Genomic DNA, 13,041 nt, shown 5'->3' on the forward strand with positions numbered 1-13,041 from the left:
TGCAATTTAAAAGCAAAACAAAAAAAACAAAAAAACTTTATCCCCTTAGGGATGTGCAAAAGAAAAAAAAATATATAGTTCATAGTAGTTGCTTTGTTAAATTACAGTAAAAAAAACAAAAAAACTGCCGGTTCTATCCTAACATAACCTGAGGCAATTATTTCAGAACGGCACACTATAGAGGTGGCAAACTGATAAGAGTCCCAGAAAAATTAAGGGTCCGTAAAAACAAGAAACTGTCTGTTCTCTGTACCATTGTTCTAATGACTACATCTGCCCACCACAATTATAAGGTATTATACAAACTTTGGAATTTTTACACGGTCCCTGCTCCCCAGGGTTTGTAAAAAATGTCTCAGTTTGCAGCAATGTTCTGATGACTGCAAGCACTAAGTTACAGACAAAGGAGTATATTTTGTACACCATCCCTTTCAGACAGCCCTCAGGAGACAGTCTTAGATTCTTATCTCACTCAGGCTAGTGAGCTTATGGTGTCTGATTACAGACAGACACAGTGAAGAAGGTAAGATCGATATCCATCATATTGTTGTCTGACTGTACCTCATTGAGAACTTGATGTCTAATACTGAGTCCAAGATCCTACAGTATAATGCTGGGTAAACACCATACGTTTTTCTGCTCGATAGATGGATTCGATGGATAATTTCCGACATGTCTGATATTCCATCCGATGGTTTTTTGGGTCAATTTCTCATAGAAGTGAATGGAGAAAGATAAGAAAAACGTGCAGAAGATAAGAGAATCGAGCGGAGAATCAAGTGGAAAAAACGATCAGATAGAAAATCGAGTAGAAAAACGTATCGTGTGTACCCAGCATAACAGCAGTTTCAAACAGTGACCATTTCATTGTTTTGCCTAAAAATACAGCCGTGTGTGTATGTATGTGCAGTGTATGTAAGAACAGTGTGTGTGTGTGTGTGTGTGTGTGTGTGTGTGTGTGTGTGTGTGTGTGTGTGTGTGTGTGTGTGTGTGTGTGTGTGTCTGTGTGTGTGTGTATGTGTGTGTGTGTGTGTGTGTGTGTCTGTGTGTCTGTGTGTGTGTGTGTGTGTATATGTGTGCATGCGTGCGTGTGTGGTGTGTGTGCACACTATTTCTGTGTGGGCATGTATAGTGTGTGTGTGCATGCTGCCCCAGCCAGCCACCAGTCAGCACTCCACAGCACACTATCAGCACCCAGCTAGCACTTGTTTATCCGTTGGCACCCAGCCACCCACCTACCCACACTTCTGAGTTTAGTCGGATTATGGGCAGTATTATGTCCTGGGGAAGATGTAATCAATGAAATAACGGATCATATCTAAATGTTGAGCCAGTGCTGGGCGTAATGGAAAAAACTACGCTTACGGATCATTACGCGTAATTTTACGCTATTACGAAATACGGAATTACGCTTACGGCGTAGACATTTAATTATGTTTCATGTCTGTAATTACGCATAGCCCTTACGCAATTACACGTAAGAATACCGTAATGCAGGCTGTTACGTTATTGCCTTACGCGTAATTTCCTACTAGCAATTAATGCGTAAGGCCATGCTCCCAAGCGGAAAAGTTGACGCATGGATCAATGTTAGGTAGCCGCCAACTTTAAGGGTTAATAGCAAAGCCCCCTTAATTGCTTAGAGCCTCAAATTTGGAGAATATATTAAGGAGATCAGAAGGAATAAGAGGGAAATTTTTTTTTTCAAAAAGACCTTATAGTTTTTGAGAAAATCGATGTTAAAGTTTCAAAGGAAAAATATATACATTTAAAAACCCGCCGACTTTAACGGTTAATAGCAAAGCCTGCTTAAAATTTAGGAACACCAATTCCCAAGGTATATTAAGGGGATCAGTGGGAATAAGAGGAAACATTTTTTTTTCAAAAAGACCTTTTTTTTGTTGAGAAAATCGATTTTTAAGTTTCAAGGGCAAAAATGTCTTTTAAATGTGGAAAATGTCAGTTTTTTTGCACAGGTAACAATAGTGTTTTATTTTCATAGATTCCCCCAAGTGGGAAGAGTTTTACTTACTGCGTTCCGAGTGTGGGAAATATTTTAAAAAAAAAACGACGTGGGGTCCCCCCTCCCAGACCTCTTTAACCCCTTGTCCCCCATGCAGGCTGCTATAGCCAGAATGCGGAGCACCGGCCGCGTGGGGCTCCGCACCCTGATTATACCAGCCCGCATGGTCCATGGATTGGGGGGTCTCTGAAGGGGAGGGGCAGCCAAGCTTTCCCCTCCCCCTCCGAGCCCTTGTCCAATTCAAGGACAAGGGGCTCTTCTCCACCTCCGATGGGCGGTGGAGGTGGAGGCCGCGATTTCCTGGGGGGGGGTTCATGGTGGCAACTGGGAGTCCCCTTTAAAAAGGGGTCCCCCAGATGCCCACCCCCCCTCCCAGGAGAAATGAGTATAGGGGTACTTGTACCCCTTACCCATTTCCTTTAAGAGTTAAAAGTAAATAAACACACAAACACTTAGAAAAAGTATTTTAATTGAACAAAAAACATAACCACGAAAAAAGTCCTTTAACCTCCTTAGCGGTAACCCCGTGTGTGACACGGGGTAAGCCGCCGGAGGGTGCCGCTCAGGCCCTACTGGGCCGATCTTCATAATTTAGCACTTTGCTAGCTGCGCCAGCACCCCGATCGCCGCCGCCGTGCGCCAGATCGCCGCTATCCGGTGTGGCACGCGCCCCCCCCCAGACCCCTGCGCTGCCTGGCCAATCAGTGCCAGGCAGCGCCAAAGGGTGGATCGGGTCTCCCAATGACGTCCCGACATCGCTGACGTCATCCCGTCCCGTCGCCATGGCGACGGGGGAAGCCCTCCAGGAAATCCCGTTCTTTGAACGGGATTTCCTGATCGCCTGTCGCCGGAGGCGATCGGCGGGGCTGGGGGGATGCCGCTGAGCAGCGGCTATCATGTAGGGAGCCCTGGGCTCGCTACATGATTTAAAAAAATAAAATAAAAAAAAACTGCTGCGCTGCCCCCTGGCGGTATTTTTCATACCGCCAAGGGGGTTAATATTCTTAATTAACCATTAATACTTACCTGTCCCTTTAAAAGCCAGTTCCCACGCAATATCCTCGGAAATTGGCTAATCAGTTACAATGTAACAAAGTTGTTACAATGTAACAACTTTGTTACTTTGTAACTCCACCGCACCCGACGTCACTCGCCGCTCACCCGCCGGCCGCCGCATACATACTGTAAGTCCCCGCCGGCTCCCGCCATCCACTCCACCCACACCTATCACCCATATACATGCTGGCACCCATGGGTGCCAGCATGTATATAGGTGACATGTGGGAGAGGCGGGGAGGGCAGCGAGAGCCGGCGGGGACTTAGCGTCCTACACACCCGACAGAGCTCTGAGCTATATAGCTCTCTAAAGCATCTTTGTATTTGGGCTCCAAGGAGCCCCATTGGTCCTTAGCAGACCAATGGGGTTCCTTCTGATTTGAAGGGGGTTCCTTCTGATTTTTGAAAAAAAAAAATTTCCTCTTATTCCCACTGATCCCCTTAATATACCCTGGGAATTTGGTGTTTTTAAATTTTAAGCAGGCTTTGCTATTAACCGTTAAAGTCGGCGGATTTTTAAATGTATATATTTTTCCTTTGAAACTTTAACATCGATTTTCTCAAAAACTATAAGGTCTTTTTGAAAAAAAAATTTGAGGCTCTTAGCACTTAAGGGGGCTTTGCTATTAACCCTTAAAGTCGGCATCTTTTTTATATTATACGGGAGCGTAATATTACGCGATTACGGCAGACTGTGTAATTTCAATAGGAGTTTACTGTCTTACGCGTAATTTGTTACGCGTAATAACGTAACCTACGGTCTACGCGTAATTAATTACGCGTAATGCCGTAACCTTACACGTAACGCTTACGGTGCATTTGTAGTGAATTACGATGCGTAATTACGCTAATGCGTAATTTCGGCCCAGCACTGTGTTGAGCATTAAATTAAAAAAAAAACTACTTTATGATAAGACTAGTACTAGTATCCGCAAATTTCATAAAGTAGTTAATGAGTGAAATTTCTCCAGGAAAGTAGGAGTGTATGTATCCAGATTCCCTAACCACTGTCTTATCTCCATCCTAATAAGGAACTATGGGGTATATTCACTAAACTGCAGTAAGCAAATAACATGCATAAAGTCTTATGCATATTGAGCTCTCTACTCGTGTTATTCCTCTTATCTAGGGATGCTCATTCGGATTCAGCGGAAATGCAGAATTGTGGAAATTTCTGCCAACTTTAACATTGATTTTCTCAAAAACTATAAGGTCTTTTTGAAAACCTTTTTTGCATCTTGTTCACAAGATTCAGTTTAATAAACCCTGAAAAGTTTGTGTTTCTAGGACTTATGGGGCCTTTGCTATTAACCGCTAAAGGTGGTGGATTTTTACTGTGTTGTAAAATGCAGAAAATCTGCATTATTCGATATGCAGTAATTTTAAGCCAATCAGAAGACTCAGAATGAATAAACCAATCAGAGAATAGGGATTTAGGCGGAAATTTTAAAAGTTTTCAAAAAGACCTTATAGTTTTTGAGAAAATTGATGTTAAAATCAGGGGAAATTTCGGCAATTGGAAATTCCACGGAAATTGGTAGCAGTAGCAGTAATTGGCAATGGCGGAATGCGGATTTTCCGCAGAATCAGAAATTGGCATTTCCGACCATCCCTAATCTTAACACAGTTTTGTCAATGTACCCTTATGTCACTGACTTTTCTCAGAGGCGCTCACAGTCTAATTCAGGGGTGGGCAAACTTTATAAGGATCGGGTCGCATTCCTCTTGAATGTGGTCCACTGCCACTGCAGCTAATCCACTCTCTCCTTTCCTCCCCCACCCCATCCATGCAGAAGAATGGCAGGGAAGGATTGGATGTAACTCATCCTATCACACTCTACAGGGGCAATCTCCATGGCAATGGCAGCGTCATGTGACACACTGTTATGTAATGATGGCAGGTCACATAATATCACCGTTACCATGGAGATCACCACTGGAGATAGTGATAGGGTGAGTTGGTTTCTTCTATGTGCTCTGCATGTATCGTTCTAAGGACGGTGGGAGGGAGAAGGGGAGAGGAGCGGAAGCTAGCCCTCTATTGACAGGCTGACTTCATAGCGCCTGCAGGCCAAATCTGGCCCGCAGGCTGTAGATTGCCCGCGGCTGGTCAAATCCATACCATATTACTACAATAATGGACTACCACTCCAGTGTATTAATCTGGCATTGTGTATTACCTATATTGGGCTTGATTAACAAAGCGGTGCTTACCCAGTTAGAGACTTTATGCGTGATAACCATTGCACCACGCTGGTGAAAAGCTAGTTTAGGCGTGATAAGTTTAGGCATGATAAGTTTAGGCGTGATAAGTTTAGATAAGTTTAGATTGCGGGCAAAGTCCCGCACGCAAAGCAGCGCAATTAAACTCAATGCGAAGTGCACCGGACTTTGCTAGTGCAAAACTTTGGATCAGCTGTGCACTGCGGTGCTAACCCAGTTGGTGCTATAGTTATCACGCCTAAACTTATCACACCTAAACTTATCACACCTAAACTTATCACACCTAAACTTATCACACCTAAACTTATCACACCTAAACTTATCACGCCTAAACTGAGTTTAGGCGTGATAAAGGGCTTTTCACGGGCATGCTAACTGTTAGCACCGCTTTGTGAATCAAGCCCTTTGTGTTCAGTGATGAGCTGAAATTTTGCATATGAGAATTTTTGCATCGAAATTTGCATTTTCACATCATAATCATAATGCAAAATTTCAGGCAAAATCGTAATTGATTTTGTATGTAATAGTAGTATTTCATAATTTTGCGTAATTGTTCGCCTTAATGTTGCGCAATTTCGCGAAATTTTGTGCCGATTTTGGCGGTTGATAGCAAAGCCCCCATATGTTCTATTGCTACCAAAATTGGTACATAAGTTAAGGAGAATATTAGCTACAAGGCAAAAAAAATAATTTTTCAAAAACACATTGTAGTTTGAGAAAATCGATTTTAAAAATGCAAAGAAAATGGCTTTTAAACTTTTCCAAGTTCAAAAACCATTTTTTCTTTCCTTTTTTTTAGTCGATTTTTTAAAAAACTTTATGGTCTATTTGGAAAATTATTTTTTCCCTTGTACCCACTATTCCCATTAACATAGGTAGCAATTTTGGTGTCAATAGCATTTATGGGGGCTTTGCTATTAACCTCCAAAGTTGGCATAAAAAATTACGCACATTTTTATGTGAAATTAGAGTGACTACAAAATCAACTTAGTTTGCAAATCGTAATTACGTCTAGGCTTAATTGCGAAAATTTACGCAAAATTTTTCTAAATCTATTTTTGCTCATTACGATCATCACTAATTATGTTGTATTATCATTGTCTATAACCTTATTTGCATAATGCATAATATGTTGGCTGTATATAAATCCAATAAAACAAATAATATAACTATAAAATTATAATTATGTGTATGTCAGAACTTCCTAGATTGAATGCAGATTAACCCTGTCAGCTTTTTCACGTATTTTTCAGCAAAACAATGATTTTATGGTAAAAATATTTATTGTCAAGTTAAAGAAATTTTTAAACAAATTACTGTCACTTTCTCAGCTAATGACCGGTTATATACTCAAATGTCATTCATTGTACTGACTTGATTTATAAAACCCATTTCGTTGCTGCATTGATGATGAATGCTATGTTCACTTCCTCAAGGCAAAACACCTACAAAGGGCTCCTGAGCCTCCATGAGGAGGGAAAACCTCAAAAGGTAATTGCAAAAGAAGTTGCATGTTCCCTAAAGGGGCCCATACACCTAATGATTTTCCCGCCGATATACAGCAGATTCGATCACTGTGATCGAATCTGCTGTGAAATTGTTGTGCAAACACTGACCGAACAATCGATTTCCGTCCAAAATCGATAGTTCCCGTCGATCCGTCCATGCAGAAGATTTCGCTCGATGGCTGGTGTGTCGGGAGTGCGTTGATAGCAGCGTCCGAATGTCCGACGACCGACGCTAGTGGCAAAACATTACCTACTCTGCCGGCGCGTGAAACCGCTGTAACTGCTGCTCCTTCTCCGCTGGGTTCCGTCAGGCTTCATTTCTTCCTGTCCCGACAACAATAGAGCGCCCTCTACTGTTTAAACTTCCCTGGACAGGAAGTGAAGTGAAGCTGGAGCCCTGGAGCCGAGCGCGGAGAAGAAGACAGCTGAGACCGGGGGACTCGCACCGGCCGGATCAGGTAATGTATGCAGGGGGGTCGGCGGCAGCTTCACAGATGGTGAATCGATTTCATGCTGAAATTGATTCACAATCTGTTTGTAGTAAAGGCAGCCATACGATCCCTCTCTGGTCAGATTCGATCAGAGAGGGATCTATCTGTTGGTCGATCTGATGGCAAATCGACCAGTGTATGGCCACCTTAAAGGGAACCTTAACTGTGGGGGGAAAAATAAACTCACTTACCTGGGGCTTTGCCAAGCCTCCTGCAGCCGTCCTGTGCCCGCGCCGGTCCTTCGGTGCCCTCCGGTCTCCCTCCGCGGCTAAGTTTCGTTTTCGGCCGACTGCCAGTCGTCCTCCGGCAAAGCGTCCTCTTCTTCCGCATTCCCTGACGTAAAGCGCCGTAAAGCGCGTCCATGGATCACATACCCAGCCGTAAAGCGCGTCCGGATGATGCACTTTACGGCGCTTTACGGCGCTTTACGTCAGGGAATGCGGAAGAAGAGGACACTTTCCCGGAGGAGGACTGTCAGTCGGCCAAAAACGAAACTTTGCCGCGGAGGGAGACCGGAGGGCAACGAAGGACCGGCGCGGGCACAGGACGGCTGCACGAGGCTTGGCAAAGCCCCAGGTAAGTGAGGGTTTTTTTTCCCCCACAGTTAAGGTTCCCTTTAAGTGCTTTATCAAAGCACATTAATAGAATGTTATGGGGAAGGAAAAAGTGTAAAAGAAAAAGGTGGACAAGCAGTAGGGATGGCAGCAGCCTGGAGATGATTGTCAGGAAAAGGCCATTCAGAAGTGTTGTGGACTTTCACAAGGTGTGGAATGAGGCTGGAGTGCATCAAGAGCCAACACACACAGACGGAACCTGGACATGGTCTTCAAATGTCATATTTCTCTTGTCAAGCCGCTCTTGATTAACAAACAACGCCAGAAGCGTCTTACCTGGGCTAAAGAAAAAATAACTGGTCTGTTGCTCAGTGGTCTAAAGTTCTCTTTTCTGATGAGAGAAAAATTTGTATCTCATTTGGGAACCAAGGAACCACAGTCTGGAGAAAGAATGGAGAGGCATACAATTCAAGATGCTTGAAGTCCAGTGTGAAGTTTCCACAGTCTGTGTTGATTTGGAGAGCAATGTCATCTGCTGGTGTTGGTCCACTGTGCTTCATTAAGTCAATGCAGCAATCTACCAGGACGATTTTGAAGCACATCATGCTTTCTTCAGCAGACAAACTTTATGAAGATGCTGACTTCATTTTCCAACAGGACTTGGCACCTGCCCACACTTCTAAAAGTACCAAACCCTGGTTCAATGACCATGGAGCTACTGTGCTTGATTGGCCAGAAAACTCTCCTGAATTGAACCCCAGAGAAAATCTATGGGACATTGCCAAGAGAGAGATGAGAGACATGAGATTGAACAATGCAGAAGACTGAAGGCCACTATTAAAGCATCCTAATCTTCCATAACACCCTAGCATTGCCACAGACTGATAACATCCATGCCACAAAGCAGCCACATCGCATTCAGGCAGTAATTGATGCAAAAGGGGCCCAAACCAAGTACTGAGTACATATGCATGATTATATTTTTCAAAGGTCCAACATTTTTCTATTTAAAATCTTTGTTTTATTGATTTCATGTAACATTCTCATTTTCTGATATTGTGATTTGGAGCTTTTCATAAGCTATAAGCCATATTCATCACAATTATAACAAACAAAGGCATGACCTATCTCGATTTGCATGTAATGAGTCTATTTCATATATTCGTTTTGCCTTTTTGAGTTAAATGCCTGAAATAAATTAATTTTTGCACAATATTCTACGTTTTGCGATCTTCACCTGTCAATCTACATATTAATGTGTCAAAATAAAATAAAACCATGGGAAAAAAAGGTCAATTTTAAGAGTAAGAGGATAGATACAATTGTGTATCTCACCAGTTTATTTTCATCTCAGGTTTACTTTAAGAAGTTTCTAAACCTTTCTATAGCTACCAATGCAAAACATTCCTCTGCCTCTGTGTTATTATGGAAAAATGTAACCAATCTCTTCTGATACTTTGCATGTGTTAGACTCTAACACATACAGTATATTAGCACTCATAACTCACAAAATCACAAACACAAGAAGCTTGAGAATATCACCACAATGGAGTCTGCTGCCAGTCTTCTGCAGACCATCATGACCATATTGCTGGCAGTGATGGGCATTAGCTTAAATGTTTTCATTGTCTCTTTCAGCTTTAAAAGCCTGAACATCAGACTGAATTATAATCCCACCAGTGTGATCTACTTCACTATGGGGCTGGTGAACATCTTCATGCAGCTGGTTTTATCCACAGAGTCTTTAATTTTTGCCTTTTGGCCTGCTTTGTATAACATGAGGGAAATACTTTTAACTTGTATTGTACTGGGCATGACGCTAATGTACAGCAGCTTTTGGCTCACTGGCTGGCTTTGTGCTTATTATTGTGTTACCATTTCCAACTTCAGTCATCGACTCATAGTAGGGCTAAAGCAGTTCCTCTCCTCCTTCCTGCCTCATGTTCTTCTCTTATCAGTCATAGGGTCATTTTTCATGAGCATCTTAATGTTTTGGATGGCTGACATGGAATTTCCAACACAGTTTCCGACAAATAACACTTCAGAATCCTTTGTTAGCCCAAAAATTCTCTTGAGTCCAGTATACAGAGCGATGGTCACTGTTCTGGGATGCGGTCTACCCTTCATTCTTGCCCTCGGCTCCACTGGAGTCACTGTTTTCTCTCTTATAACACATATAATCAGAATGAAGAACAATGTATCTGGATACACTCGACCTAATCTCCATGCCCACATTAATGCAACAAGAACCATGGTTCTGCTCTTCACATTCTCTGTCATTTTCTATATCATTGAGTCTCTCTTCTTGATAAGCGTCAAAGGCATGGCATTAAGTCTACTAATCATTATCAGCTATTTTGTTATCATGTCTTTTCCAACAGCTGAAGCCATCATCATTATCCAGGCTATTCCCAAGCTGGGGAAGATTATTCTGGGAAGGTTCTATCCTGGGAATGATAGCGACAACGGCATAACAGATGACACCTAGGGTGAAAGTAAAAAAAAAAAAAAAACTTTACTGCAAAGACTGGTATGAGCATCCTCAAACTTTTTAAAACAGATCCAGGAAAATAGGAGTTTACGTATCCAGGTTCCCTAACCACTGTCATGTTTCCATCCTAATAAGAAACAATGGGATTGATACAAACAAACTAACAGAGTACGTAGTGATTTCACTCACTGTCCTCAGAAAAGTTTACAATCTAACTCCTACAATATTCATATTTTAATGTCACTATCATGTTATAATAATGTATTGATATAATGGTTAATTTTCTGCAGCTCTTTACAAAGTCCATAGTCATGCCATTGTCCATTGACTGCCCTCTGAGAAGCTCCCAATATAATTCATAGTCATAGTCTGTTCTACCATACTATTATTATTATTATGTATTTATATAGCACTGATATCTTCTGCAGCATTTTACAGAGTACATAGTCATGTCACTGACTGTCTTCAGAGGAGCTCACAATCTACCATATTTTTTGGAATATAAGACACACTTTTTCTCCCTGAAATTGGGGAGAAAAAGTCCCTGCATCTTATATTCCAAAGACAGGGACTTACAATCACCCGCTGATACAAACTGCTGACCTGCCACGATATTGAGCACTCCCTGCCTTGTCCCCTTATTTGGTCCTCCATTCTCCACAATTCTTCTCTGCTCCCCTGTGTGTAAAAATAATTAGCGGCAGAGTGGCTCACCTCACCTGCTATCCTAGTAGTGATCAGCAGACCTCTCCTCTTCTGCGTGGCTTCTCTAGTGACGGCTTCTGCCGATGACGCTGATGATGTGAGGGGAGGGAAGCCAGGAGGGGACAAAGGGGAACTGGAGGTGACACAGAGGGGAAGGAGGGGACAAAAAGGGGACACAGAGAGCAAGGAGGTGACACAGGGGGAACATCAGGGGACACAGGGGGGTAGGAGTAGAGATTTGGGGCCATGCAGACCACACAGGGGGGCAGGAGGAGACATGCAGGGGCCAGGAGGACTACACAGGAAGTTAGGAGAAGACATGCGATGGGGGCCAGGAGGGGACACCGGGGGGGGGGGCAGGAGGAGGAACAGGAGAGGACACAGGGGGAACAGGAGGAGACACAGGGGGACAGTAGGAGGCATATGGGGACAAGAGGGACATAAGGGGGCAATGGAGCACATAGTGGGACAAACAGGAGGACACACTGGGGACGGAAGGGGGCACATGGGGGAGAAAAGGAGAGCACAGGGCGAACAGAAGGGGAGACATGGTGGACAGAAGAGGACACATGGGGATACAGAAGGACAATGATTGGGGAGAACATCTACAACACGCTCCTGAACATGAATGCACCAGGTTTAGAAAAAAAATTTCCCCTTGTTTTTCCCCTCTAAACCTAGGTGTGTCTTATATTCCGGAGCATCTTATATTCTGAAAAATACAGTAATGATTACTATTTTCATAGTCTATCCTACAATATTACTGCTAAATATGTATTTGCCTACTTAAAATAAGAGGTATCCACAATTATTCAGCTTTATGTAAATTTAAAAGATCTCCCATGATGCATCACTGCCAAATATGTTTGACATCCCTTTGGGGTCCCTGAAAAAGCACTAATTTTCTTTTGTTTCCCAAGAAGACAATTTGGTCCCTCCAAGCTCCTTATGATATCCTAATAGTTTTGGGTCACAATGAATGATTCTCTAGCCACTCTGTTAGCTGTTACCCACTTCTTATATATTACATCTTTATACCAGTGATTGCCAGTTTGGGCACCTCCTACTCTGGTTTGTTGCTGTCAGTGCTCACCCCTGGATTGGGGCTTAGTTTATAGTTATAGCATAAATCCTCTTTGGAGCCAAGACCAAGTGGGGCCGAGTGGGGACAGTACTTCCCCACATGTGCATATGGTGGCTAGATTAGAAACCCATACTTGTGAGTACCTTACATACTCTTTTATCATTCCCATATCATCTGACGTACTACACCAGATTGGGATTAGGGCTGCTCGTAATCTACGCCAATGCGTATCTACGCATCATAGTTCACGTTCTACAGATCGTAGTGTGAATGCGTAGTTTAAAAAAAGTTTACGAATGTACGCATAGCGAAGTACTGCTATGCATAGTTACGTCTCCTACGCGTAGTTTACATGTGTATTGCAAAGCCAACTGCGAATGCGATATACGTGTCTAGTTTGACACGTACAGATTAAATTGTCACTTGCGCATGCCCAGAAATATTATTGCCCATTCTATGCACATAAAATTCCGCATGTGAGAGTTCCACGCATGCGCATTTTGTCGGATTAATGCGGAAATGTTTCCGCATAAGGGCATATTCGTCCGCATAAACTAAGTTTCGTACTATGCGTAATTTCCTATTTTTATGCGTAGTTACACGGTATCAAAACGACACAGCGCTCACCACTTCTTAAAGAGACTCCGTAACAAAAATTGCATCCTGTTTTTTATCATCCTACAAGTTCCAAAAGCTATTCTAATGTGTTCTGGCTTACTGCAGCACGTTCTACTATCACCATCTCTGTAATAAATCAACTTATCGCTCTCTTGTCAGACTTGTCAGCCTGTGTCTGGAAGGCTGCCAGTTCTTCAGTGCTGTGGTTCTGTGATGCATCTCCCCCCTCCAGGCCCCTCTCTGCACACTGCCTGTGTATTATTTAGATTAGGGCAGCTTCTCTCTTCT

The 13,041-nt window shown here is 42.9% G+C and overlaps 1 protein-coding gene across 1 annotated transcript; it reads left to right on the forward strand.

Moving 5' to 3' along the window:
- Nucleotides 1–7,662: 7,662 nt before the first annotated feature.
- Nucleotides 7,663–10,343, forward strand: LOC137526066 (taste receptor type 2 member 40-like). Its single transcript, XM_068247280.1, has 2 exons — nt 7,663–7,877; nt 9,494–10,343. Exons 1-2 carry the CDS (start codon nt 7,663–7,665, stop codon nt 10,341–10,343), a joined length of 1,065 nt encoding a protein of 354 aa, XP_068103381.1.
- Nucleotides 10,344–13,041: the final 2,698 nt, after the last annotated feature.

This window comes from Hyperolius riggenbachi, chromosome 7 (assembly GCF_040937935.1).
Source record: "Hyperolius riggenbachi isolate aHypRig1 chromosome 7, aHypRig1.pri, whole genome shotgun sequence".
Taxonomy (NCBI): domain Eukaryota; kingdom Metazoa; phylum Chordata; class Amphibia; order Anura; family Hyperoliidae; genus Hyperolius; species Hyperolius riggenbachi.